The 26,110-nt window shown below is 50.5% G+C and overlaps 2 protein-coding genes across 4 annotated transcripts in view; one reads left to right on the top strand and one right to left on the bottom strand.

Annotated features, from left to right (window-relative positions):
• LOC149370897 (uncharacterized) overlaps nucleotides 1–25,097 on the top strand; it is a 33,531-nt gene extending 8,434 nt beyond the window's left edge. The window contains exons 3-7 of one of the 3 annotated variants that reach the window (XM_089584201.1): nucleotides 5,686–5,943; nucleotides 7,174–7,455; nucleotides 11,678–11,965; nucleotides 22,318–22,626; nucleotides 24,857–25,097. In XM_089584201.1, the coding sequence (XP_089440327.1) occupies nucleotides 5,686–5,943; nucleotides 7,174–7,455; nucleotides 11,678–11,965; nucleotides 22,318–22,626; nucleotides 24,857–25,069 (1,350 nt within the window). In that variant the 3' untranslated portion in view covers nucleotides 25,070–25,097. The remainder of the gene's footprint in view (nucleotides 1–5,685; nucleotides 5,944–7,173; nucleotides 7,456–11,677; nucleotides 11,966–22,317; nucleotides 22,627–24,856) is intronic. The other 2 variants (XM_089584207.1, XM_089584215.1) reach the window with 2 other exon arrangements.
• Nucleotides 12,099–18,789, bottom strand: LOC149370898 (uncharacterized). Its single transcript, XM_089567846.1, has 2 exons — nucleotides 17,844–18,789; nucleotides 12,099–12,113 (listed from the first exon to the last, which is right to left on the bottom strand). Exons 1-2 carry the CDS (start codon nucleotides 18,690–18,692, stop codon nucleotides 12,099–12,101), a joined length of 864 nt encoding a protein of 287 aa, XP_089423972.1. The 5' UTR covers nucleotides 18,693–18,789.
• Nucleotides 25,098–26,110: the final 1,013 nt, after the last annotated feature.

Raw genomic sequence — 26,110 nt, 5'->3', positions numbered from 1 at the left:
TCTGCCGAGATTGTGGCGTGATTTATAGTGACCGGCCGGGTTGATAATGCATTGTGGAACAGCAGCGCAAAACACAAAATGTGTAGAAGTAGACACAGGGCACAGAAAGTAGACGCGTGTAGACCGTGTTTAATTCTTTCGCATAAACTTTTCGAAAACGCCTCGCTCAGGCGCCTTTCTCACCCTGTCGATCATCCAGCGCGGTTTCTCTGCGGTGGCGGCTGGTCGTCCGGGTAAGAATCGAGCAAGGCTGCACCTCAGCCGCCGCGCACGATCATGGTTCGTCCGATATTCTGAAAAACCACCAGTAGCTACGACAGCGCAAGGTGTCTCCAGTTTCCGCGGTCGTGCGCACGCACGGAGGAGAGCGCGCGAACGAAGGCAGATAATCGCCGGGGAACGCGATTGAAGTGGTTTTTCTGGTGTGGCAGGGTGTTTCTGAACAAGCGGCGCACATGTGGCCAACACAGGCTGGCAGGAGACTGCGACATGTTTACCTACTGTTCGTGTTGACGCGGTGTGACAGGATCGCCAACCCGACGAAAACACTGTTTTGTCGGACGGGTTGGCTGACTGTTTCCGCAGTGTGACTCGGCCTTAAGAAAGCGTCGTCGTCTTCCTCTTCCGGTGCTGCGTCTACGGGGGCTCGCGATAAGCAGTCTGTATCGGAATGCTTGCGGCCAGATTTGTAGAATACAGTTATGTCGAATTCTTGGAGACGCAGGCACCAACGAGCAAGGCGGCCGGAGGGATCTTTCAAATTGGCCAGCCAGCACAGAGCATGCTGATCGCTCACAACCTTGAATGGAAGTCCGTATACGTAGGGGCGAAATTTGGACGTGGCCCAAATAATGGCGAGACATTCTTTCTCTGTCGTCGAATAGTTAGCTTCGGCTCTCGACAGTGAACGGCTAGCGTACGCGATAACTTTCTCCTGTCTGCCATTTTTCTGAACGAGGACCGCTCCTAAGCACACACTGCTTGCATCGGTATGGACTTCGGTTTCGGCGTTTTCATCAAAGTGCCCGAGCACAGGAGGGGACTGTAAGCGGCGCTTCACTCGTTGAAAGCTTCCTCTTGCGGCCTTTCCCATTTAAAAGGCACGTCAGCCTTGGTAAGTTGGGAAAGGCTCAGCGATGCGCGAAAAGTTCTTGACGAATCGCCGGTAATAAGCGCACAATCCAAGGAATCTGCGTATAGCTTTCTTGTCATTTGGCTGTGGAAACTCTGTGATCGCAGCCGTCTTCTGGGGGTCTGGCCGAACTCCATCCTCGCTTACGACGTGACCAAGGAACCTCGTAGGCGAAGTGGCACTTCTCTGGTTTCAGTGTCAGGCCTGAAGACTTGATCGTTTCCAGCACTATTCGAAGCCCTCTGAGGTGGTCTTCAAAGCTTGAGGAGAAGACAACAACGTCATCTAAGTAGACTAGGCACATCTGCCACTTCAAGCCTGCGAGCACCGTATCCATTACTCACTGGAACGTCGCTGGGGCAGAGCAGAGGCCGAATGGCATCACCTTGAACTCGAAGAGTCCGTCTGGCGTGATGAACGCAGTCTTCTCGCGATCTCTTTCGTCGACTTCAATTTGCCAGTAGCCGCTCTTCAGGTCCATCGATGAGAAGTACTTAGCGTTGCATAGCCGATCCAATCTGTCGTCGATGCGGGGTAGGGGGTAGACATCCTTCTTCGTAATGCTGTTCAAGCGGCGGTAATCGACGCAAAAGCGAAGGGTGCCGTCTTTCTTTTTCACTAGGACGACTGGTGCTGCCCAGGGGCTCCACCAGATGTCACGTTGTAGTGACGGCAGTCCAACGGTCAGGAAGACACCAACCAGTCTTGGAAACGAAGCTCTTTATTTGGACTGGCTTGCGTCCGCAAAAAAACTGAATCACTCGGCGGCGGCGTAAGCAACAAACGTACTCGTCGGTCGTCGAACTACGAATGCCCGCTGCTCGCGACATCGTTCAATTTAAAGCCGGCAAGGAAACTTCGAGATAACAGGTCGAGATCATCTAGAGTAATCTGGAAACACGTAGATGCCGCTCTTCGTGGCTGTGATCAATCGAGATCAGTCCGGTCGCTTCTCGCGTCACTAACAAAAATGATAACAGCCCTTTCGTGCGGCCTTGCGCGAACGAACGGACATTACAGTGATACGTGGGAATACAACACAATATGTTTCATAAAAGAATGTTTAACTTCGAAAAAAGTGTATTGTGCCGCGCTTTAGGCCACAAATTTCGTAGACGCGTTCCTAAAAAATATATGAAATGTGACTCGATTGATAGGTAGTTTCATAGTAATGTTTCTCAGAGATTTTTATCGGAGCCTTTTTTGTTTTACCCTAGGAAAAAAATTGAAGTTTAAAGCCACACCTCTAGCCACGGTTGCCTCGTTGTCACTGCACTCCTTTGCGAGTCTTCGCCTCTTCCCGAGACTCACACGCTGGTCGGGAAGTGCGCTGGAGCAAACTTTAGAGAGATAAGACTGCTCCTTATTAAATGGGAAAGCACTGGAATAAAGCACTTGATTTCACTGCTTGCTCCACTGAGAGGGCAAAACGCATTTATTCTGTTTTTTGGAATAATAACTACATTGCATATTCCTTAAAACTTCCTGTTGGGCGAGTTGGTAGTTCATCTTGAAGTAGAAATGTTATAGCGCAAACAAAGACACGGTCAAGAGAGACGAAACACACACACAAGCGCTATGATCGCACTTAAGTCATCAGGAACAAGCCCCTTCCGAATGCAAAAGACGTAACGTTTTGCCCGGCATGTAGCGTCCACGATGTGACTCAGTAGAAGGTCAGAGATGGAAGAAGGTGAAGAAACACAGAAAGATGGGCCCACTGATAAGAAATAAACTTCGTTAAAACTTCCTGTTGGGCGTGTTGGTAGTTCATCTTGAAGTAGAAATGTTGTAGCGCGAACAAAGACACGAACGAGAGAGACGAAACACACACACATTAGTGCTTGTGTGTGTTTCTTCCTTTCTTTCTTTCTTTCTTTCTTTCTTTCTTTCTTTCTTTCTTTCTTTCTTTCTTTCTTTCTTTCTTTCTTTCTTCCTTTCTTTCTTTCTCTCTTTCTTTCTCTCTTTCTTTCTTTCTTTCTTTCTTCCTTTCTTTCTTTCTTTCTTTTTATTTGTTGCTTAGACGTTTGCCTAAGAAGGGGCTGAGGCTAAAGGCACAGTGTTGCCTGACAGCGTCTCAGCCCCCTAATACATGACAAACAAACACACAAATTACAAATTATAAAGTCCGGCGGGCCGGTACAAAATAGTATCGTTGATAAGGATGAAAAAAAAACAAAATCAAAGAAAAGTAGGCACAAAAGTAAGCGTTATATAGAGGAAATACATACGGAAGAAAATACATACAGAGGAAAATACATACACACTCAGCAAAAAAAGACAGAAGCGCTTGAAAAAAATTTGCATCATAAATGTACGATGAGTATATAGATAAGAAACAAAGACCAAGACATACATGAAACACTACATCAAATAACAAAGTTCTACTTAAGGCTTATTCTAGCCTACTGAAAAACTAGGCATTATGGACATATAAGCACAAACAAGAGTACAGAGATGCGAATACCGAATCAGTAACTGCGAACAAAAAAAAATGGACTACAACATGCTTGCATGAGAAATTTTAGCGATTGCTATAGGTGACATCGCTACAGAGAAGAGCTCCCTGGTCGAAATTTCCCGAGCCCTCCACTACGGCGTCTCTCATAGCCTTAGTCGCTTTGGGACGTTAAACCCCATAAACCAAACGAAACCAAACATTCATTTTTGAAAGTGGTGAAGGGTTTACTGTAATTCATATTTATATCTCTTCTATTGAGAATTCTGCTAACTTGAAAAGACAGTGCTTGACGACCATAATTTGTCCTTATCCTCGTCTGTCTTGTCCGTGTCATTGTTTGCGCTATAACATTTCTACTTTAAAATTGCATATTCCTTATTAGGTGAACAACTACAGTTACAAAACTTGAGAGCAAAGATAATTGCGTCAGTTCTGGCTGAAAGGTGGTTGGCAGCAGGTGAATACGAAACGTCTGCTTCCTGAGGTAATCATATTCACTCAACCAACATGGAATTAAAACCAACATGGAATTCTGAGTGGCGCCATGGCCGTGTTCTGCAATTGAGCGGCAGTACGGGGAAATCACGGCTTGAGGTGCGGCGCTGGACTTCAATATTTTTTCTCGCTTAAAACAAAAATGGCTCGGATAAAATTCATTGAGCAAAACTACAATGAAACCAGCTGCCAGTCGGGGTACATTCGATATTTTTACTAGGAACGCCTCTGTACGAAAGTTCAACATTTTTTCTTAACTTTATTGAGCTGTAATATAGTTTAAACCATTTCATGAGGTCGTACATGCAGCAGAAAGCCGCTGAATAACAAAATGTTTCCCACGAATGTCGCAAAAGATTTTCTCATAAACAGCATAAATTCTGCTTATTGGGGTAAAGTAATGAATTAAAACAACGCAAAAAACCTCATGCTGAAAACTCCGAGCTTTCTGATAAAAAACTCGAATGCATGTGCATTTTCTATAAAAACTTTTCGAGCGCAGAAGTAAAATACCTGAGAAACTTTTCAACTCGTCTGAGAAATTCAAAGGACTGTCACATGGCCAAGAAACTTTTTTCCCCAAACTTATTCAGGGTAATTACTTCAGACGGTTCAATAAAGAGCCACCTATTTTACGCAAAAGATTGAGTGGGGCCGAGCGCAGACTCGCGTTCGTTTGGCATGGAATGACCCTAAGATAGTACTACAAACGCAGAATGTACCTTTATGCCGTCATAAAGCTAGTCACAAAGTAAGGTTGTTTTTCACCTATCATGAATGGAGAACTTATTCTGCTTGTTTTTTTCTTCAAAACGTGTTACGACAGAATTACATGTTGTTACGCAGAAATTCCTGCCGTAGTTTTTTGTTCCGTGGTAACAAGAGAAATACAGCCGCACTGACGACAACTACCGGAACTTCTTCGACATATGACCCGCCGCGGTGGCTCAGTGGTTACGACGCTGGGCTGCTGGCCCGAAAAACGCGGGTTCGATCCCGGCCGCGGCGGCTGAATTTCGATGGAGGCGAAATTCTAAAGGCCCGTGTGCTGTGCGACGTCAGTGCACGTTAAAAAACTGCAGGTGGTCGAAATTTCCGGAGCCCTTCACTACGGCGTCCCTCATAGCCTGAGTCGCTTCGGGACGTTAAACCCCAATAAATCAAATCAAATTCTTTGACATACTTTTTTTCTTATTCATTTCGTCATGATTGGTTTGGTTTATTGGTTTATTGTGGTTTAACGTCCCGAAACAACTCCGGCTATGAGGGACGCCGTAGTGAAGGGCTCCGGAAATTTCGACCACCTGGGGTTCTTTAACGTGCACTGACATCGCACAGTACACGGGCTTCTAGAATTTCGCCTTCATCGAAACTCAGCCGCCACGGCCGGGATCGAACCCGCGTCTTTCGGGTCAGCAGCCGAGCGCCGTAACCGCTAAGCCACCGCGGCGGGTCATTTCGTCATGAAAGGAACTCGTAAAGGTACAACATCAATTTCCATTTTAACGAGCAGTGGCAGATCTGCTTGTGAAGCGACAAGAGCCCAGCATCTCTTAGATTCTCACTGTTTGCTTGACCTCCTTCTGCACCATGAAAGTTCGGGGGCCGCAAGGATGTAGCGGCCGACCTCAAACTGCTGTCGGAAATCGACGCCAAGGTGGCCGACATCTTCGGCAGCCTTCCGATGAAAGAGGAGCAGCTTCCCCTGCGGAATGTCGTGGCCCGCATGGTGTCTGGTGTGTCGCCCGAACAGTGGGTGCTCGCCTTCAAGAGCTCGCAGCGAGAGGTCACCGTACTTGAGCCCGGGGACGAGATCATCACGCAGGGAAGCGAACTCTTCAAAAAGGCTATGCAGGTGAAGTGCACGCAGATGTCCGACACTGCGGCCACTCGAACAGACGGTTTAGAAGAACTTTCTGTTGGGCTAGATGGTGCATGTTGTAAGAAAACAACTGTAGCGCCACCAAGACGTACACAAGAGAGGACCACACAGGACTAACGCTAGTCCTGTGTGGTCTTCTATTGTGTACGTCTTGGTTGCACTACAGTTCTTTTCTTGCTGGAACAGACCTAAGTGCAGCACAGTCGAGCCCACTCATAACGGGAGCAGATATAACGAACGTTCGCTTATTACGAACCAAGGTGCTGCTACCGTAAAAATATGTATTATGGTAATTGCAATGCATCACAGACACACCAAACGACTGCTACACATTTCGTGTTGCTACCGCGTGCATAAAGCAGACAGTCTTTCTGATATGTTCTGTGCGCACATGCGCTTTCCATCAATGTGCCAGGAGGCTATCTTTCCTCAGCAGTGAAATTTGTGATGTCACGAATTGTGGTCTCCTCGGCACCCGCTACACGGGGTCGATGTTCGGCTCTTGAGCCTAAAGCTTCTGAAAAGAGAGCGAAACGTCGTCTGAACGATCTCAGGGAGCGGCAACCGCGTTTTGGTGGAGGCGAAATGCAAAAACACTCGTGTCCTGCGTGACATCAGTGCAAGTCGAAGAGCCCCATGTGTTCGAAGTTAGTCCAGAGGTCATCACTCCGGCACATGCACCTTGCGGACGTTTTATTTGAAATGAATTTTCATTTATGTAAAACGCTTTACAGTGCATAATGAAAATTCCGGGAAAAAAAACTTCGTTTCACAGACTGCTGGTGAAACCTCTTTTTAGTCAAATGTTTAGGGGAATCCCCGAAGGTGGAGTAGATTTGTAATAAGGGAGTAATTACTCATTGGCATCCACCCGAGCGCAGCTATACGGCTACAAAGGAAAGCTAAACAGCTTTCTCAGAAACTTCGTAGTTAAAGACCAGGACCCCGGACCAGGACGAATTTTTCTTTAACTACGAAGTTTCTGAGGAAGCTGTATAGCTTTCCTTTGTAGCCGTATGGCTGCGCTCGGGTGGATGCCAATGAGTAATTACTCCCTTATTACAAACCTCTTTTTGTGCGGTTTACACACTTTCTATTGGTTACTATACCCTTTACATACTTTGCATACTTAACCTCAAAATTTAGATACTGTGAACGTTCCACACCATATATCTGTTTCTCCTGCTCTGTGAACTCACGCAGATGGTGGTTAAACGCGGCTTGCGCAAAGCGGCCTTCTACCTTGCCACCAGCCTGGAGGCAGACGTGGTGTACATCCTGTCCATGAAGGACACGATAGCTCAGAGCGAAGTGTACAAGGCTATGTACTGCCTCGGCTTCACGTACAAGTGTCTGACGCTCACGTGGGCCTTCATGGCAGCACGACACCTCGCCGAGCCTCGGAGCGTCGGCGTACTCCAGGACATCCTTGGTGCCATGCAGGAGTCCGTCAGCGAGGACCGGGATGCGTTTGTCTGGATGGAGGTGCGCCAGCGTGGTACTGTATGGAGCAGACATGAGAGAGAGAGAAGAATACTTCATGGGCGGGTGCGATAAGAAGTTTGTAGGTGTTCCTCTGCCAAAAGAACCACGCCGAAATTATGCTCAATGAGGGCCACGGCGAGGGTTATGGTCGGCGGTGGTAAACAGCGACAACCACTCCCACAAATTGGGGAGACGATGTTATGGTTATGAGGAGATTACGGCTTGAAAATAGTAAAAAAGATTGTGCTCCAAATTTGCATATGGCGAAGTGTAGTTGGTGCAGACGGATCAGATCAATTGTGGTATAGTGGTAGAGGTGTAGGCGCGCTAACTCATGAATGTGTTCAGTGGGATGGTCCGGAGGGTGTGTAATATGTGAAGGTGAGGGATGGGGGAGTGGGTGACTCGTTACTTACTAATCAATGCGTTTTGTGTTAAGGCCTCCTAATAATCCTAGTTAGCCATGCAGCGTTCGTGGACGCAGCGAATGCTTGCCTATCCCAAGCAAAACTGCGAGTAGCCATCGTTGCCTATGGTTTATTGGGAAAATGCGGTCGCCTTCAGATCGCTCACACCTGACGGCTAATCTGTGGCAGCATAACCCCCTGTGCTTGGGAGTAGGCATTCTCAGGAGAAAGTAGATGAAAGTCAAATCCAGAAGCTCTCATTTCTTCCTCTCGGTAGCTGCCTAGAAATCTCGGAGCATTTTTTTTTGTAGTTTTGCTTGCAATTTAAACCGGCATTTAAGAATTCTTGCTTCATTGGAATTTCCAGTATCTTTATGCACACAATGAGCACACATATGGCCCTCCGGATACTACCTTAACTAATAACACCATCTTACCTTAACTAAGCTGCCTAATTCCCTTCTTCGCGGCCAGGTATGAAGTTTCATGGTGAAGCTGACGGGGCAATTTCCAGCCAGTCAAAGAGCGGTCACTCTCACAACCTGCAAGCCTTCCGTCTCCTTTCGAGCTGATAGAGTTTCCGTCGCCGTCATAAGTTGAAGCAAGAACAGTACATCTGCCGTCAGCCTAGATTTAATGTACCAAAAAAAAATATTTCTCTCGTTAGGTTTCTATGCTGTAATCGTTATTTCCTAGATATTGACCCGTGTTGTGGCACTTGAGGTCTGCAATACTGATTCGCAATGTTTTAAGTCGGCGCATGTGTTGTTCTCCACACTATTTTTGACTTTAGTTGGGTAATCCCCATCGATGTAGATGGTTATGTAATTCTGTTGGCAATATTCTACAAATTTCCTTCCCTTGACTTGCGTGTACTTGTATCCCCATTGAACGTTGAGCTTGAAACCATCTTCTAACAAAGAGGGAGTGTTGGTTTTCTATGTGTTTTGTCTTTGAAAATAACTTCTACTGTAGTTGGGTATTTTGCTTTGTGGTTGCTTGAGAGGTTAAGTACATATAGAGAAGTCTTGGTTCAGAGAGTAGGGCGTTCGATAAAGATCTCTATGTCTATGTCTATGTCTATGTCTAGATCTCTGTCTCCCAGGTCGTATTGTAGGAAAAAGCAGTTTCTGTGCATGTGTGGCAACCTAGTGTTTATCATTATTGGGAGGGACTATCGTTATGTAACCTAGCATTTTTAACCTCCCTCGCGGTTCCTAAATCGCTATAAAAGAAGGAATGTGTGACGTGTTTTGTGAGATGTAGTTGAAGGTCTGCTTTTTCGTGACGAAACACCCTGCTGTTTCATTGCCAATTGTTATTTGGCTGCCTTCTGCCATAGTGGTGTTGTCTGGGAGTTGTACGGTTTAGACTTGTGTTTATTTGATTGAGTGTTTGATATATTAGGTCCATTGCGCTTTTCATACTTAGCACGTGATTTTCCATGCTAAGCATGCTAATAAAACCTCCAAAAAGCTACTTTCATAGGGCTAGAGGACGCTTACAGATTTAGTCAGAAAAGTCGCAGCAGCTCAAGATTCGACCCGCCAAAAGCAAGAAAACGGGAACCTCAGTCAGAATTAAGACCGACTCCCACGCGGTTCTAGAAGTTAAACACGTCAGAATCTCGGGGATGATCAATCATCCAAGCGGATGGGAAACACCTCACCACCCTAGACAACTTATAATCCATCTTAAACCAAGTAGCATTCCTAATCCTAACAATACCGAATCGAAAAACGGAAATGAAAGGAAGCATTAGAAGCACTTACACTTCTAAAGCACTTGTAAAGAAAGCACTCCTAGGAAAACACTAGAAGACTCTTACATAGCTTCCCGCAGAATTGCATAGCAGAATTATATACTCGGCCCCTTACCTGCCGCTCATAACTAAGGAACTAGAGGACATAAACATATTGATCCTTGAAGCCTGTAAAAGGGCAATGAAAATGTCAATAAACCTTCCCCACTAGACTAGCAGAGACAAGCATCTGCAGCTAGAAATCCGCAATATTATTCAAGAGCTAATAGAAGCTCATATAACATCCCAGTACAAAAGGCTTCCCTCAACGCCGACAGGTCGATTTACGTTAGAAAAAGCCTGCAGAGGATATCAGAATACACATCAGCTCTATCGAAACATTCCAGATCACATGCGCAAACAGCTACAAGTCAAACCTCTACCTGAGAACCGGCATACTCCAGCCAAAATACTTTTTCTATAGTGCTAGTCGATCACACGAGAAAACTGCTCAGTGGCGCCTGAATTAGAAATATGACCCACCCATCAGAAGTAGAACAATCTGCCATAGCTACGGCTATTGCTGCAGCCAATTCCAAAACTATAATAAGCGACTCTAAAACTTAAATACGGAGCTTTGCGAAAGGCCCCGTAAGGAATACACATTCAAAATTCTACCCAAATTACCGCCACAAAATTCAGGATCAGTTAGACTGCTATGGGTTCCAGCTCACTCCGGCAGTGACGGAAACGAAATACGACTCTCCTTCCTAGAGCAGATGCCGCGGCAGCGGCGGCGGCGACCGCTTTGAGGTGACGCTTCCTGAGTTATCGCTCCAGCGCAGCCCTCCTAGAACGAACCTCGTCCAAAACAGCACTTCTGGAAGTTCAAGTTTCGCTCGCGCTGCTGCGAGGTCATCGTCGCCCGGCGTGCCTCGGTCTAGCTACGCCACCGATCTGCTGCTCGCTCAGCAGCTAGTACAACTGGGTTTTGTCGACCGTGAGTCTCGCTGGTGTTCCCGCTTGTTATTTTATTTCTCCGGTCGTCCGCAGAGGGAATCTTGGGCAGAGCACCCTCTCGCCGAGCACTTCGCTTCCGAGCTGCAGTCGACCGGAGACAGAGAGAAACACCGAATCGATTACATCGGCTCACATAGCAGGTGGTTATCGCGGCTCCGATAGCTATCGCTACACTTCTCTCTTCTTTCACTCTCTCTGCCTGCAGCAGGGCCCCTCGATTTCCGTCCCATATTTCTTCCCCCCTTTCTCCGACCGTCGCCCCTTAGTTCATTATCTCACCTTTCTCTCCTGGCCTCTCCAATCGATGACCTTGGACGGGCTTCATCCACGCGACGGTTTGGTGGTTGGCTCCCGATAACGACTCACGCTGTAAAACGTGCACACGTACTGCAAAAGCTTATGTAACTAGAGAAACATGGGTAGGAGAGCAAAGGATATATCGCCTCCTTGTTTGTGCGTGTTCTCGTCCCTGCGCAGAGCCGCTATTGATTTTAACAACGCTGCATCATTTTTGCTTAGATTGGTCAAGTGTGCACAGTCCGCACCAAAAGGAAAAAGGTAATTTATATTCAGGTTTACGAAATTGCAGCATTTTTCTAGTTTATTGCGCAGCGCTGCCGATATATTGCGTTTTGCCTACAATTGTTAAAAGTTGGTTTTGGTTTTATGGGGTTTAAGGTCCCAAAGTGACTAAGGCTATGCGAGACGCCGTAGTGAAGGGCTCCGGAAATTTCGACCACCTGGGGTTCTTTAACGTGCACTGACATCGCACAGTACACGGGCCTCTAGAATTTCTCCTCCAAAGAAATTCCAGCCGCCGCGGCTGGGATCAAACCCGCGTCTTTTGGGTCAGCAGCCGAGCACCATAAGCACTGAGCCACCGCGGCGGCACAATTGTTAAAAGTATCTTCACAGGCGTCCGTGTTGAATCGAACCAGTTATCAATGTTTTCACACTTATTGGATATTCCCCCTGATCTTTTTGTGCTGTGTACAGGCTGGTCTTAAAAAGTGGCACCAGCTTGCTGTGGTTGCCTTGGTTTGTTCATGCGCAGGAGGTCACCCGGAACAAGACTGCGGCGGCGCTGTCGAAGCTGTCTGTGCACGTAATCGCGGGCAGGGCCTTCAACGTGACCAGCGTCGACTACAATAAGCCAGACGTGAACGTGGACATGGACAATAGTTTCCTCAAGGTCCTCGTGACGGCACTTAAGCTGCACCACAGCGTCATGGCCGCCAAGCCACCCACACGAGTTGAGATGCTTGTCTCGGAGCTCGAGTTTAAAGGCGCTCTCTCCCTCATCCCCACCATGGAATACATTGTGGTGCCCACGCTCTACCAGGTGCGTTGGGAGCGCTCAGAAAGCGCTCGTAACAAGAATAGACTAAGTACTACACCATAGCAGTCTTTCGGGAACTCAGTACGCTGCTGGAGTCTATCGCCCCTAAAAGAGTAATCTGTATTCTCTTTGAGGGCTACGCTGCCAGAAACTGCATTAGTCCTTTGTCGAGAACTCATTAGTCTCTTGAATTTGTTGTGTTCCCACCCCCATTAGCCATTTAAATAGAACCTATCATCCACTTCGATACCTACAACGTTGCCAAAATTATTATGCAAGAGGCTTGTGTACTGTGCCTTGTCGGTACAGGTTAAAGAACCCCAGGTGGTCGATATTGTTACGTAGCCGTTGGGGCTCGTAACCGAAAGGCTTTAATGGGGTGTTGACGTGGACGGCACCGGAGAGCAAGCCAAGAGCACCCAGAGGAGGCCGGAACCGATCTTCTTCTTTCACTCGCCGGTGCACGCGACTTGCGAAGAGCAGCCTCCCAACGGCAGCTTGTGGAAACGTGGCAATATCATCCGGAGCCCTCCACTACGGCAGCCCTCGTAGCCTGAGGCGCTTTGGGACATTAAACCCCATACACCACAAAATTATTAATCTCGTAAAAAGAACTGCGAAAGAAGGTCCCGTTTCATAGACTGAATACACAGCAAAGCAGAAGATTGGACAACTTGATGGATGAGCATGATGAAAAACAGCGCAAAATAGAAGGAACACATAAGAGAAAGAAGACCTTTACTAGACACCACTGAACATATTGTCCGTGAAGGATAAATCATTACTCCTTTAAAGACAGTTTCCACAGCAATTATTCCCATAAAGAGAAGCCATCACTCCTTTAGAGATTAACTGCAAAGGGATGCCAGCGCAGTTCTTCGCACGAACTAAGCTTTCGTCACAAGGAGTGTAAGTTGCGCAGCTAGCGCAGTTTGTGGGGTTACTGGCACGGTTCGGACCCTGAACTCAGGGCCAACGCCACTCCGCTAGCTCGACCACACCTGTGGCCGCGAAGAACACACCTCCGAGGAATAAGCCCGCAGGCAAAACCTTTAATTGGGATCTCCCAATGTATTTCCTCGGTCGCGCGCAGGCAGCAGCGGCAGGCAACAGGCACAAGGACACAGGCACAGGAGACAGGCACATAACAGTTCGGGTCACCTGGGCCGCCGCTGATGTCGCGTCCGCTCTCTCTCAAGGCTCGCTGTCAACTCTCCATCCGACTGTCTCGTGGGCGCGGCCCGCGAGGCCGCCGAAACCGAGAGGGGTGGGTAAGGAGGGCTGCCCACGTGACGACGCGTAGTCGCGGGCGCCTCCCCTCCGCTCCCTCCACCGCTGCGCCTAGTCGGGGGCCAGGTCGGGGGCCGCCAGAGGAAGAGCCGCGGTAGGCCACGAGAGAGAGAAGGGTGCACCCGGCGGGCGAGGGGCAACGTGGATCCCCACACCCTCCCTCTCTCAATAGTGACCTCCACCCGCTGAAGCGAACTCGGCGGATCAGCAGGTCCATGCCGCCTTTCCGGAGACTGGGCCCCGGGATGGTAGCTCTGCGCCTGGGGCGCGGGCCAGACCAGGATGGCGCCCGCGAAAGCCGGCCTGCTCCGCGTTCAGGCCGCCCGTCGTCAGCTCGCCCCGTGCTGCTCCGGAACCGCCGCCGATGCCCCGTGCGATGGTGTGGGGGCGAAGTTCGGCGGCTCGACCCCGGCCGCGCGCCGCTCTCCGTGCCGTCGCTGAAGCCAGGGCCGTAAATCAGGGCAGCCGGAGGGGGCTCGGCTCCTCCGAGCGGGCGTCTTGCACGGTTCCGGGCACAGGAACTACACCGGCTTGTGTATCCACACAGGCAGGGTGGGCACGAGACCCCTCGCACCAGGCTTTGCCGTGGTCGGCATGGGTCACATTCGGCGATCTCGCCCAGTTCGGATATTGTGACGTCGGGGGCAAGGATCTCCTTGCATGAGGTCCACCGTGCGCGATCTCGCGCGTCTGGCGTTCCTTCGCCGTTTGCTCGATCTCGAGCTGTTTTGGCAACCGACGCCGCCATGTGCGTGATCTCACGCTTTCGGCATTCTCCCGTTGCCCCAGCGAGCTCGCTGGCTTCGGGTATTATAGCGATGCCTGTAGAGATCTCTCTGGGCTTCGCTCGCCTCGGCGCAATCTTGCGCGGGTGGCGTTTCTGCTTCCACAGCAACCTCCCTCTGGAAGTACTGTTTCAGCTCTCCCACGTGAATGGGTCCGCTGATTCGGCCCGATCTCGGGTCTTTCAGCCGGTAGTTGAGCCGCGAAAGCTTCTCAGCGATCAGGAAGGGTCCCACCCATTTGGGCGCTAGACTGGCCGCGAAACCTGCGGCTGCATCACTGAGTGCGTGATTGCGCTTGAGAACGAGGTCTCCCATCTGAAAGTCCACGTCTCTGTGTGCGCGATCATAAGTGGCCTTTTGACTTGCCCTGGCCTTCGCGCGGCTGCGGTTCGCCTCCTTAATGGCATTTGCCAAACGCTCGCGCAATCGCCTTGCGTAGTCGTCAACATCTGCCGTGACTTCGCGGACACTCTCCGACCCTTCCATGAGAATTGTGTCCATAGGCGTGTTCAGCTCTCTGCCAAACATGAGAAAAGCCGGCGTGAAGCCGTTCGAGCGATTTGTGCTCGTGCGCAGAGCGAAGGAGATGGCGTCCAAGTGCTCGTCCCAATCATTGTGCGATCTCGCATATGCGCCCAGGAGCGGCTTGATATCTCGATTTCGGCGCTCGCTCACATTGGACTGGGGATGGTAGCACGTGGTTTTCTGCTGCCGGACACCCATTGCTGCACACGTATCACGGAAAACTTTCGATGTGAAATACGTGGCATTGTCAGTGATCAGCCGCTTTGGGAAGCCGTAGCGGCAAAACACTTCACACAGCTTTGCCAGGATCTCCCGGGCAGTCGCTTTTCGCAGCGGGTACAATTCAGCGATCCCACTGAAGTGACACGTGACTACCAGCACGTATTTGTACCCTCGTTTGCTGCGCGGCAGCGGCCCCATCAAATCGCACGCCAGGATCTCCCAGGGTTTGGTGCTTATGACGGGTTGGAGTAAGCCGGGTGCCTTTCCACCTCTAGGCTTTCTCTCTTGGCATACGTGGCATGTTCGTACATATCTACATACGTCAGCCTTCATTCCCGGCCAGGTAGCAAACCGACAAAGCTTCTGCCATGTCTTTGGAGCGCTCCCGTGACCGTCTGCGTCGTGATAGTGCCGCATAGCGGCGCGCCGCAGTTTGCGCGGAATACCGGCTTTGAAACTCTCATCCGAGGCCTCTTTGCCTGGCACGTATTTTAGCAAAGCTCCATCACGGTCCAGCAGGAAGTTCTCCAACTCACTCGCCGCAATACCAGCGACACTAGAGTTAGCGCCAACCACACTACCAGTGGCTTCACAGCGCAATTTGGCCTGACTCGTCGGAGTGTCTGTCTCTTCACTAAGACTATTGATCAACTCCTGACAGAATGAGTCTTCCTGCTGAGCCTTGACAAGCTCTTCTCTGCTGAACGCAACCTCGAGAGGGATCCCCGCTCCAACGAGGTGCACGTGCTCTCGGGGCTTCGAAAACGGGGCACTCCCCGCAACGAGCTCCTTCCGCAGAGGGGGAGACAGTTGCCACTCTGCCTCCTCCTCGTCCTGGCCGGCCGGTTGGGTGTCAGTGACCGGCGCCCGTGACAGCGCATCGGCGACTACATTTGCAGTGCCTTTGCGGTAACGCACTTCGAACTCGAAGCGTTGCAGTGTCAGGGCCCATCGCGCAAGCCTCCCGCTGGGCTCACGCAGGCGTTTCAGCCAGGTTAAGGCCATATGGTCGGTCTCGACCGTGAACTTTGTTCCCTCTACGTACATCTCGAACCTTCGAAGTGCGTAGATGATGGCCAGGCATTCCTTTTCTGTCGCTGAGTAATTGCGTTCTGCCGGCGTCAGGGCACGGCTCGCAAATGCCACAGGTAGGAGTTCATGCCCCTCCATCTGAAGGAGTACTGCTCCCACCCCGATATCACAGGCATCTGTCTGGATAACAAATGGGCGGTTCAGGTCGGGCAGCTTCAAAGCCGCCGTCTCAGCGATAGCGCGCGAGAGCTGATGAAAGCTCTTTTCCTGCTCGTCTCCCCATATCCACGGAGAAGACTTTCTTAGCAATCTTGCCAAGGGCGCTTGCAGTCGCACACAGTTAGGAATGAAATGGCGATAGTATCCCACCATGCCAAGATAACGGCGAACACCGCTCACATCTTTAGGCGCAGGAAACTCCAGGATCCCCCGAAGCTTCTCTGGATCAGGAGACACCTGTCCCCGTTTTACTCGATATCCAAGCAAGCTCACCTGAGCCTGGCAGATTTGCACCTTTGCGGGATTGAGCGTGATGCCAGCCGCCCTGAGATTTCCCAGGACATCTCTCAGGTGATCGAGGTGCTCCTCGAAAGTTTGAGAGTAGACGATCACATCGTCCAGGTATGCGAGAGCGTGATGCCATCTGGCGTCTCCGAGTACACGGTCCATCAGCCTTTGGAATGTTCTCGGAGCTCCGGACAAACCGAAAGGCATTCTCGTGAAGTGAAACAGACCTCTGTGACACGTGAAGGCCGTTTTGCACTCATCGCCCGGTCGCATTTCGACCTGCAGGTACCCCTTGCTTGCGTCAAGAATCGAGAAGAACTTAGCGCCGCCGAGATTTGAGACGATCTCGTCTATTCTCGGGAAGGGGTACGCATCTTTCTTTGTGACCGCATTCAGCCGCCGATAGTCAACGCACAAGCGCCACGTGCGATCTTTCTTCGGCACAAGAACCACTGGGAACCCCCAGGGACTGGAAGAGCGGCATATGAGACCAGCATCGAGCAACTCCTGGAGCGCCTCGTCGATAGCTTGCCGTCTGGCAGCACTGACGGGCCTTGGGTTACATTTCCAGGGCAGCGCGTCACTCGTATCTATGCGGTGCTGCACCAAACTAGTGCATCCCGGCTGGTCCGTGAATATCTCGTCAAAGTCATCCAACAACGACAAGAGGCGGTCACGTTCGAGCTGTGTCAGCGCACCGGCATCTGCCAGTAAGTTGTGCATTTTCTCCCCCGATCTCGGAGGAAAACCGTGCTGACAGGCCGCCGCTGCCGATCTCGGCATTGGGCGGGGAAACCCGCTGTCTCTTAGCTCGCCGACATCTGTCGGTACAGCCTGCTTTCCCTTCTCCGACCTCGGAGAGGGCGCATTGAAGCGGGCCGCTGCTGCCGATCCCGGCATTTGGCGGTGCGGGCTTTACTCGTGGGAGGTATTTCGCTCCTCCGCGGGCGTGTCGGCCGTGCGTTCTGACAACGATCTCGTTGCAGTCGGCGGGTCGACAAAGGGCCTCAGTGGGGCGCACGGGCTCTCCCGATATCCGCCACGGGCGATGTCTACAACCAGTCCAGTTTTCGCCAAGAACTCTCGGCCTAGAATAACTGGCACTGTGAGACCAGGCAGGTGAACGAAACGCATTCTGCGCACAAGCTGATTCCAGCGCACTGCGAGGCGAACGTCACCGCAGGACCGCACTTCTCCGCTAGCTAGCTGGAGTGGCGTCCTTCGATGTCGCAACCGAACGGATCTCCGCCGGAGCTGGGAAACGACCTCGTCTCCTATTAGCGAGATGCTTGCCCCCGTGTCCAGCAACGCCTTAAAGGTTCTCCCCGCAACTGCGAGGTCCATGAAAGGAGCAGGCGTGTTAGTTGGTTCTCCAACTTTGAATACGGACGTGACGGGGATGGGCTCCCGAGCGTTGGTAGCCTCCGCCGGTGCTGCTACCGGCGGCCTGCCTCGTTTCCCGATCTCGAGGGGCAGTGTCTGGCTATGTGACCATTCTGGCCACAATTAAAGCAGCGCACAGATCTCCATGCTTCTCGCTGCGACGCTCGGGGGGTCTCAGTGGCACCTCGGCCATCCAGCCGTACACGGATCTCCGTGGGTGCTTTCTGAGCAGGTGTGGGCTTTTGTCGCGGTACCCCGCAGATCTCCGGGGGTTGTGTATCAGCACTCCGCAGCCCGTACCTGTAGGGATCCAGAGCACGATCCGATATTTCGAACGGCATCCGCTCGTTCGTGAACGCACCTGCCGTGGGAGTGATCTCACCCCTTACCGCTGCAACGCCGCTCCAGGCACACCTTGGCTCGAGGCACTCCTCAGCCGGCGGTGGGGGCCGGTATTTACGGGCCGCTGAAATTTGAGCCTGGATTCGGCGCGCTTCAATGGCAAGCTCGTTCATATCGCTGCATCTGCAGCCCCTCAAGTAGAGGGAAAATGTCGGATGGCTCTGCCGGATGACACGTTCCACTCGCTCCGAACTCGGAGCTCCTGGGTCTGCATATTCATACAGCTCTTGCATCGCTCGTACGAACTCGACCAGCGATTCATCCGGGGCCTGTGTCCGCAGTTCAAGCTCTCGTCGCATACGCAGCTTGTAATCGTATGGAAGGAACTCCTCCCTGAACAAGCGTCGAAAGTCAGCCATGTTGCCTGCTGTGTGGTCAACCAACTGGTACCACCGGGCGGCTTGATCAACGAGTGCGACGGGGAGAACTCGTCTCAGAATCTCGCTCTCGCTCAGGTCACTCGCTAGCTCGTACCGGCGCAGGGCCAGCAGAAAGTCATTCGCACTTTGCTTGTCGCTGTAGCCACTGTAATTCGGTATCGGCACTCCGATCCGAGGGCCGGGCGAGCGCGCTAATTGCAACATCTGCTGCAAAGCGTTTGCGAGGACGTTTGCGATGTTCTCTCCTTCCGCCGGACACACTGCGCGCTCTTCAGCCACCTGGCTGGGTGCGCGTCCCACATTTGCGCGCGTAGTTAGAGCGGGGCCAACTGGCCAGCTTTTGTCTGAGGCGGGAAAAGGGTTGCCTTCGCCAACTGGCGGTGGCTTGTAGTGGTGCTCGGGACCTCCCGGAGCAAGGTGCGCTGCGTCACCCTCTGCCATCTGGTGGGGAGCGCTGCCCGCATCTGCGGGCGTCGACGCAGTTAGACCACCTGGTCTGAATGCGTGCGCAGGAGTTGAAAGGAGCGAGTAGCCGACGCCAACTGGCAATGGCTCAACGAGCAGTCCAGGATCTCCTGGGTGGAAACTCGGTTTGCGAACCGCATCTGCGGACGCGCCTGAGACATAGCGGAGCGTTTGGAAGCCACTGACACCTGACTTTGGCTTTCCTTGCTGGCCGGGATCTCCCAGCGCGCAACCAGTTGCGCGACCCGCATCTGCGGGAGCGCCTGGGGACACGTTCAGCAGAACGGAACTCCTGTAGCCACAGCCATCTGGCTGCTCCAGCTCGGAGTATTCACCAGGACCTCCTGGCGCAATATTTCGGACGCCAGCCGCGCCTGCGGCTTCATGCATAGCGGCCGACGGACCTTGCGCTACCGCATCCGCGGTCGGTTTAGATGTGGCCACGGAAAAGATGCTCGAGATCTCCCGTGCTTCGCCGCATACATCGGCCAACATCATTAGGTCCGGCAGCCCGTAGCGCGGGCTGGTCATGCTGTTCTTCGTGAGCTAGCACCCCACCTGGAACTCCAGAGGGGCCCCACGTTGGGCGCCAAAATGTGGGGTTACTGGCACGGTTCGGACCCTGAACTCAGGGCCAACGCCACTCCGCTAGCTCGACCACACCTGTGGCCGCGAAGAACACACCTCCGAGGAATAAGCCCGCAGGCAAAACCTTTAATTGGGATCTCCCAATGTATTTCCTCGGTCGCGCGCAGGCAGCAGCGGCAGGCAACAGGCACAAGGACACAGGCACAGGAGACAGGCACATAACAGTTCGGGTCACCTGGGCCGCCGCTGATGTCGCGTCCGCTCTCTCTCAAGGCTCGCTGTCAACTCTCCATCCGACTGTCTCGTGGGCGCGGCCCGCGCGGCCGCCGAAACCGAGAGGGGTGGGTAAGGAGGGCTGCCCACGTGACGACGCGTAGTCGCGGGCACCTCCCCTCCGCTCCCTCCACCGCTGCGCCTAGTCGGGGGCCAGGTCGGGGGCCGCCAGAGGAAGAGCCGCGGTAGGCCACGAGAGAGAGAAGGGTGCACCCGGCGGGCGAGGGGCAACGTGGATCCCCACAAGTTTTACCGTTTCGGCTTAAAGTGTGCGGTGACTGTGAAATTCTTCAGTATGTGGCATTCCTTTTCTACTCGCCGTCAGTCTTGAAATCAATATGGTACCACCGCATAATGTTCTATCATAACTAGCTCAGACTTCCTTGTATATTTTCACGTAGCCGAGGCTTTTCAATGAATTCGCTTTTGTTGAACTGCAAATGCGCTTTGCTGCAGAACCTGCTCTTTAGAGGGATTTGGAAAATTTTTTAATCACTTTCTTTTGAACCTCTGTGCCGAAAGACATTTTCTGCTTTCAATTTTTGTACAGGTTTATCAACTGACAGCATCATTAATTATACTCTGATAACAGCGTTGTGAGCGCGCACAAAATACTGCGAAGGTGTTTGTCATAGGCAATTACTTGGTGGAGAAAACAATACTCATTGCTCTGTCCGGCAATATAGAGAGAGGCAATGCGGTACTCTGAAACCTTTCCACTGACTCTACGGTAAACTGCGCCACAGTCACGCACTCTTGCATTATCTCCTTAATGTCTCCTGCTTCTTAAAGCACACTGTAGTCCGTTCCATACAACATAATTTTGCCACCAGAAAGTGGATTTTACACCTTCTCAAGATGCTCTTTATGATCCCCGTGTTCAAGCATGTCCTGCACGCACGATTAGATGTGTGACTCAAATTCTTTTCCCGCTCTCATAGCGTGACTGTCGAAATCATCCATGTCGCCACTGCAAAGCCCTCATGAAAGAGTTTTCAGTAGGAACTACTGAGACAAAAGCAGTTGGCTGCTTCAAGCTCGGTCATGTGGTAAGCCAACTACATAAGGTGTTGGTCTATCCACAATCGTTCAGCAAACGTGAGGAAATTCCTACGCCTTGTATCGCTACGTCACTCCGAAAACTCAAGCCAACACTGCCAGCTCTGGCAGGAAGTAGTTGCCACGGCTGAACAGCTGCGCCCAACTTTCGCATAACCGACTATCGTAATCGTCTCTCACTTTTTTTTTTTTCAACCACCTGCGCCACTCTTCGAAGACTGCCGTGATCCTTGCGAGTCAACGTCGTTATGTTTCAAAATTTGGATGTGTAGCACCACTAGACACACGACCTCGCCGCTCACCCTGCTGGCACCATCTTCATTGGGTTCGAAAACACGGCTACACCAAGAGCAAGAAGCGCCACGTTTGGCTATGCGGGCAAAAATGCAGCACAAAATTTTCTCGGTTGCGTCATAAGCTTGTCTTAGATCACTTCGTTGCACCACAAGGTAAAGCAGCGACCATTTGGGGGCTACACCAGCGTCTCCCAAATATAAGCAACGGTGCCTGTAATTAAAGAATAGTTTCACCAGTGCTTGCACCAGGCACAAGCGCTCCTTCAAAGGGCTTAAAAGAACACTGAAGGAAACTTCTCAATAAAAAAACAACTCCATGCAATTATTGTTCCCAGTAAAAACTGATTCTCTAATGCTTCTTTGCTATGTTAGCGTTCGTGCAGCAGAAAAAAATCCCATTTATCGGTCAGAAAATTGAATTTTAAAATTACGACATCCCTCGATCTTTACTCGAGACGTCCACACAAAGGAGGACTGGTTGCCACGTTTTTCGAATGAAAGGTGGCGTAGCATAGCCCGTCTACACCACTTTTGAAAATTCGGCGCCAACGAACGCAGTTTACATGAGAAAGTCACAGGTGTTGGCGACACCTGTTCTTCGTTTTCGGCCTTTTTGGTGTTTTCTGTGAGAGTGGCGTCTTTGATGTTAGAATGCTACAGTGTATTGATACAGGCTTAGTTCAATTTGTTCTCAGCGTCCTATTAATATTTACTTGTGCCGGTACTAAGTCCTGCACGCATAAGCATAACTGCATCTTATACCTCACCACCATTTTTCACAGCAGCATATTCGGTAATTGCTTAATCTTGATTGCGAAGATCGAGCACATGACATGCGTTTATTCATGAATAGCGTCGGCAGACTGTCTAACCTTTTTGCAAATTCTTACGGACAATCATGCCCTGGCTTTGTTTAGTACTCGAATAATTAACTTCCCATTTTGTGATTGCACTATAAAACACGGTTCCAGCATTTCTGGCATGTTTTGAAATTTTCAACCATACTTATGCTTACGGCGTCAAGAAAAATTTGAAAGCTGATATTCACGCATCGCGTAGTCATGGGTGAGAAGGAAAGGTCATCTAGAGAATTTTTTTAAGAGTGCCACAACGGGCCATATGCCTGAATCGACATTTCTGGCGTCCAGCGCGACCCGTACCTGTACAACTACCTCGTGCCGGACTACTTCAACTACGGCACCATGGGTGGTTTGCTCGGATCCCATCTAGTCGAGACCGTGGGCGTCGGGGTCAAGGACGAGCGCCAATCCGCCTGGGATCCCTCGACGGTCAGCAAGCACGGCGAGCTGCTGCGCTGCCTCACGGAGCGGCGCCGGCGCTTGGGGTTCCCCGACTTCGAACCCAGCACGGCCGACAAGCAGCAGACGCAGATGGTGACCCTCTCGATCAGTGCGCGGCTCGCCTACTCTGGCCTGAGGAGGGTCTTCCGCAAGAAGGTCAGTGTCTTATCGAGACCGTATGGGAGTGCGCTAACATTCGCATACCCTAAAATTTTTCGACAAACGCATTTTTTAACGGAAACTTTTTATTAACGCAACTTCCAACGACGTGGTTGTATCCCAATAGGTAGGGCATCGTGAGGAGCAAAGCCGCAAAGCAGGACGGGATAGAGGCCTGCGTTGTAGCCTGTCTCTGTCCCGTCCTGTTTTGAGGTTTTGCTCCTCACGAACGCAACTTTTTCATATGTCGTAAGATTCCACTATAACAACTAATAATCCACAGATTACCCCTCGGCAGGCTTTAACATTTTTTTTTCGATATTAACTATTTTGCTATCGTCAAAAACGAACGTTCCCGATTGGTTTTCTGTGGCAGTCTTAACTACTCGATGCCAGCAATGGACAAACTTTGAAAAAAAGATTTAGCTACGCATAAGAAGAATGGATCATTACCATTTTTGTACCAGCACCTCGCAATATTCCACAGTCGCCTCATAATTTAAGTATATGTCCAAGAATCCTGGACTTGTTTAGAAGGCGCAAAGTGTTCTCCCAATATTGCAGCGGCGACATTTCGGACTTAGCCCTCAAAAGAAATCCGTGCTTAGCGCATCTCGTGTTCCTCAAACCCTGTATTGATCGACTGCTTGATTCCTCGACCCACAAATTGTTCGATCGATTTACTGATTCATAGATCGGTTCACTTATTTATTAAGTGATTGCTTGATTCCTTTATCGATCGATTATTAGAGTGACTGATTGATCAATATGTTGGTGCTATTAAGGCAAGAAGGAAGCGCCATGATGGCAGCGATTAAAGACGCTAAAGACGAGAGGGGTACAAAGGGCACTCTCTAGGACGTCCACGGGCGGCTTCATCACATTTGTGCTTGTTGCGAGACTCTAAGGTAGAGAAATGCCCCATTTGTAAACTTTGTACCAAAGCGTGACTGAAAGCTCAAAGGTGCTAAATTACTCTAATAATAAACTAGCAAGTGGATGGCTTGCAACCGCAATGACCAGTAGTTATGCTGCTCGGAAACGTTCCCATCACCGCGGCTTCCTTCTGAATCTTCTTCGTGCGTTGACCTTTGCTTAAGAAAGCGAAGGTTGCGCAACGGCTTAAATGCCGGAAACTGAAACAAGAACTCGAGTGTAGCAGAAAAGTAGCGCATTGTATCAAAGCGCGTCTACGCTGCTTTTGCCGCATTTAGTTTACATTTGCATATTGCGAATAGATAGATCTTGGTTGATTAATTCCTAATTATGACGAGAACTTCAACTGTCCTGCCATGGTCAGGGTTAGTATAGCCCGAGGCATTCAGATGTCCTCATAACGCTTCCCTCGAGTTCGCGTTCAGTGCCGTACTATCCGAGGTATTCGTGTGACGTCAAGGGTATTATTTTGTGGCGCAGCGCGCATCTTCAGTGCTGCAAACCGGAGCAGATGGGGATAAGCTGATTAGATATGCTTGCAGCGTTTCGCTGTGCTACATGCATCACAAAATGGCCGCCCCTTCGACGTCGGTGCATACTTCCCAAAATGCGTTCACAATACACTGAAGTCGACACTACTCCGAAACGTTCGTTTTCCTGAAACTGAAACTGAAGTTCTGAAACTTCGGATATTTTCGAATTATATCGAAGTGCGAGAGTGCAGGAAACTGTGTCGCTAATTAAGGCCGCAAAAGAAATCAACCATAAAATACAGCATTCTACTGGGATCGCTCAGATATTCCGAAATCAACTTTAGTCGAAATATTCCCACAACTACAAATTTTTAGGCTTGCGGTAGAAGCAGTCGAAGCTCTTGCACAGGCTCTACCTCTTCCGCGCGTTCACACCACTATGGATGTCGGCGCGCGTCTTGCTCACAAACAGTAGTAAGACGTTTTGACGTCATCTCATAATGACGTTTTGTTCATATTGCGTCCTTATATTTAGAGTTTATGTGATGCTTGAGTACCTTTTCAAATCCGGCGCTTCACATGTGATGTCACTGTCTTTACAACCAATTCGATTTTCTCACATGGCTGGCGTAGCCTTACGATAAGATAAGAATTTATTGTGTACAAATCGGTTACATAAATTCAGTATACAGGCGAGGGTCCCAAAGTCAAGCGACTGTCACGGGACCCCTGGTGCTATCGTGTTAACATATCCCGTTAATATCTCCTTGCCGCTCCTCGTCACCACCGATTGCGTCTCTGTGCGCGTTTGCTCGCAGTCCCGCACAGTCAAGGTGTTCAACGACTATTGGCCCGAGGCACTGCGTGTGTTCTTCTCTCGCTTCTGCCTGCTCTGGTGCAGCGGAAGCCAGGCGGGCGACCCGCTCACGCCGCGCGAGAAGTGCGTGCTACCGCTCTACAACATGGAGGAGTTCGCCGAGTTCTACAACTGCGATGCCAACTCCACAGGTGGCGCCGTCTGCCCGATGTAGTGCCGTGTTCGCCCGGCTCCGGAGCTGCACTACACCAGTGGACATTTTGAAACATACACCGCATCGCACCTCAGATGGACTACACTGCACACTTTTCTGCTCTTCAGCGCACTACACTACACCAAGCCATCGAGATATTGTTCCTTGCACTGCCGCAAACAGCACTCAATACACTGGATTGAACTGCACCACACTACACTCCGATAAGCTGCAGCGCTACACAACACTGTACTTGACCGAGATATACGAAGCTGGTCAAAACGCACCACACAGAACCACACTGCCCCACATTATAAGTACTTTGAAGAGCCACAGATTTGCACGATGATACACTAGGATACACAAATCCCAAGGCATGAATCTCCAATTTATCACACCTTAACCTGCAGTGACACGAATATGGGGGATGAAGAGGCCACAGGATGCATGAAAAATAACGCCCGTGTTGTCTGCGCCTATTTTTGTTATTTGAATTATTTTCGGAGCAGAACTGCTGTGTATTTGCTGGGTTTATTGAGATAATATTTACTAATTACACCGAGTTTAAATACAATTGAAAGAAGATGATTAGCCTATTGCAGTCTAAATTTTCGCCATATAGTAGTACCCGGGATTGCGCCCATGTGTCTATCGTAATCTTGTGCGTAACGTCATTTTCCCTGCGGCTCGGGCCTTTGTGTGTGCCCTTGGCTTGCTCAGAGCGGTTGTGCCCGGTCTTACGCTATAAGGTAACACTGCAATTATACTGAGTTTATTTTGTCGTCCACAATTTTACCGTTTGTACGTGACGTGTGGAGTTCTGTAAGGTCACCGCCCCTATAAATAATCGAAAGGCTATTGCTATGCCTGCTACAAAGCGGACTATGTGGAAAACTGAGGTGCATCTTGTTGTCCGGACCGGGGTCTATCGCAAAGCGGTGAATTCATTGGACAAGGACTCGAAAGGAACCGCTTGGCTGCTCATCTTGGACACTTTGTCCGGAAAACTTCACAGCTGGATTCTTTCGACATTTGTGAGAGTGTACTGTGCGCTGACCCTCA

Source organism: Amblyomma mixtum, chromosome 1, assembly GCF_055824585.1.
Source record: "Amblyomma mixtum isolate Tamu chromosome 1, ASM5582458v1, whole genome shotgun sequence".
In the NCBI taxonomy this organism is placed as follows: Eukaryota; Metazoa; Arthropoda; class Arachnida; order Ixodida; family Ixodidae; genus Amblyomma; species Amblyomma mixtum.
Note: the sequence above shows the minus strand (reverse complement) of the source record. Positions and strands in the feature narration are given on the sequence as shown.

Excerpts from the sequence above, each read along its gene's own strand:
- LOC149370898 (XM_089567846.1), bottom strand. The coding sequence starts at position 18,692 with ATGTTGCAATTAGCGCGCTCGCCCGGCCCTCGGATCGGAGTGCCGATA.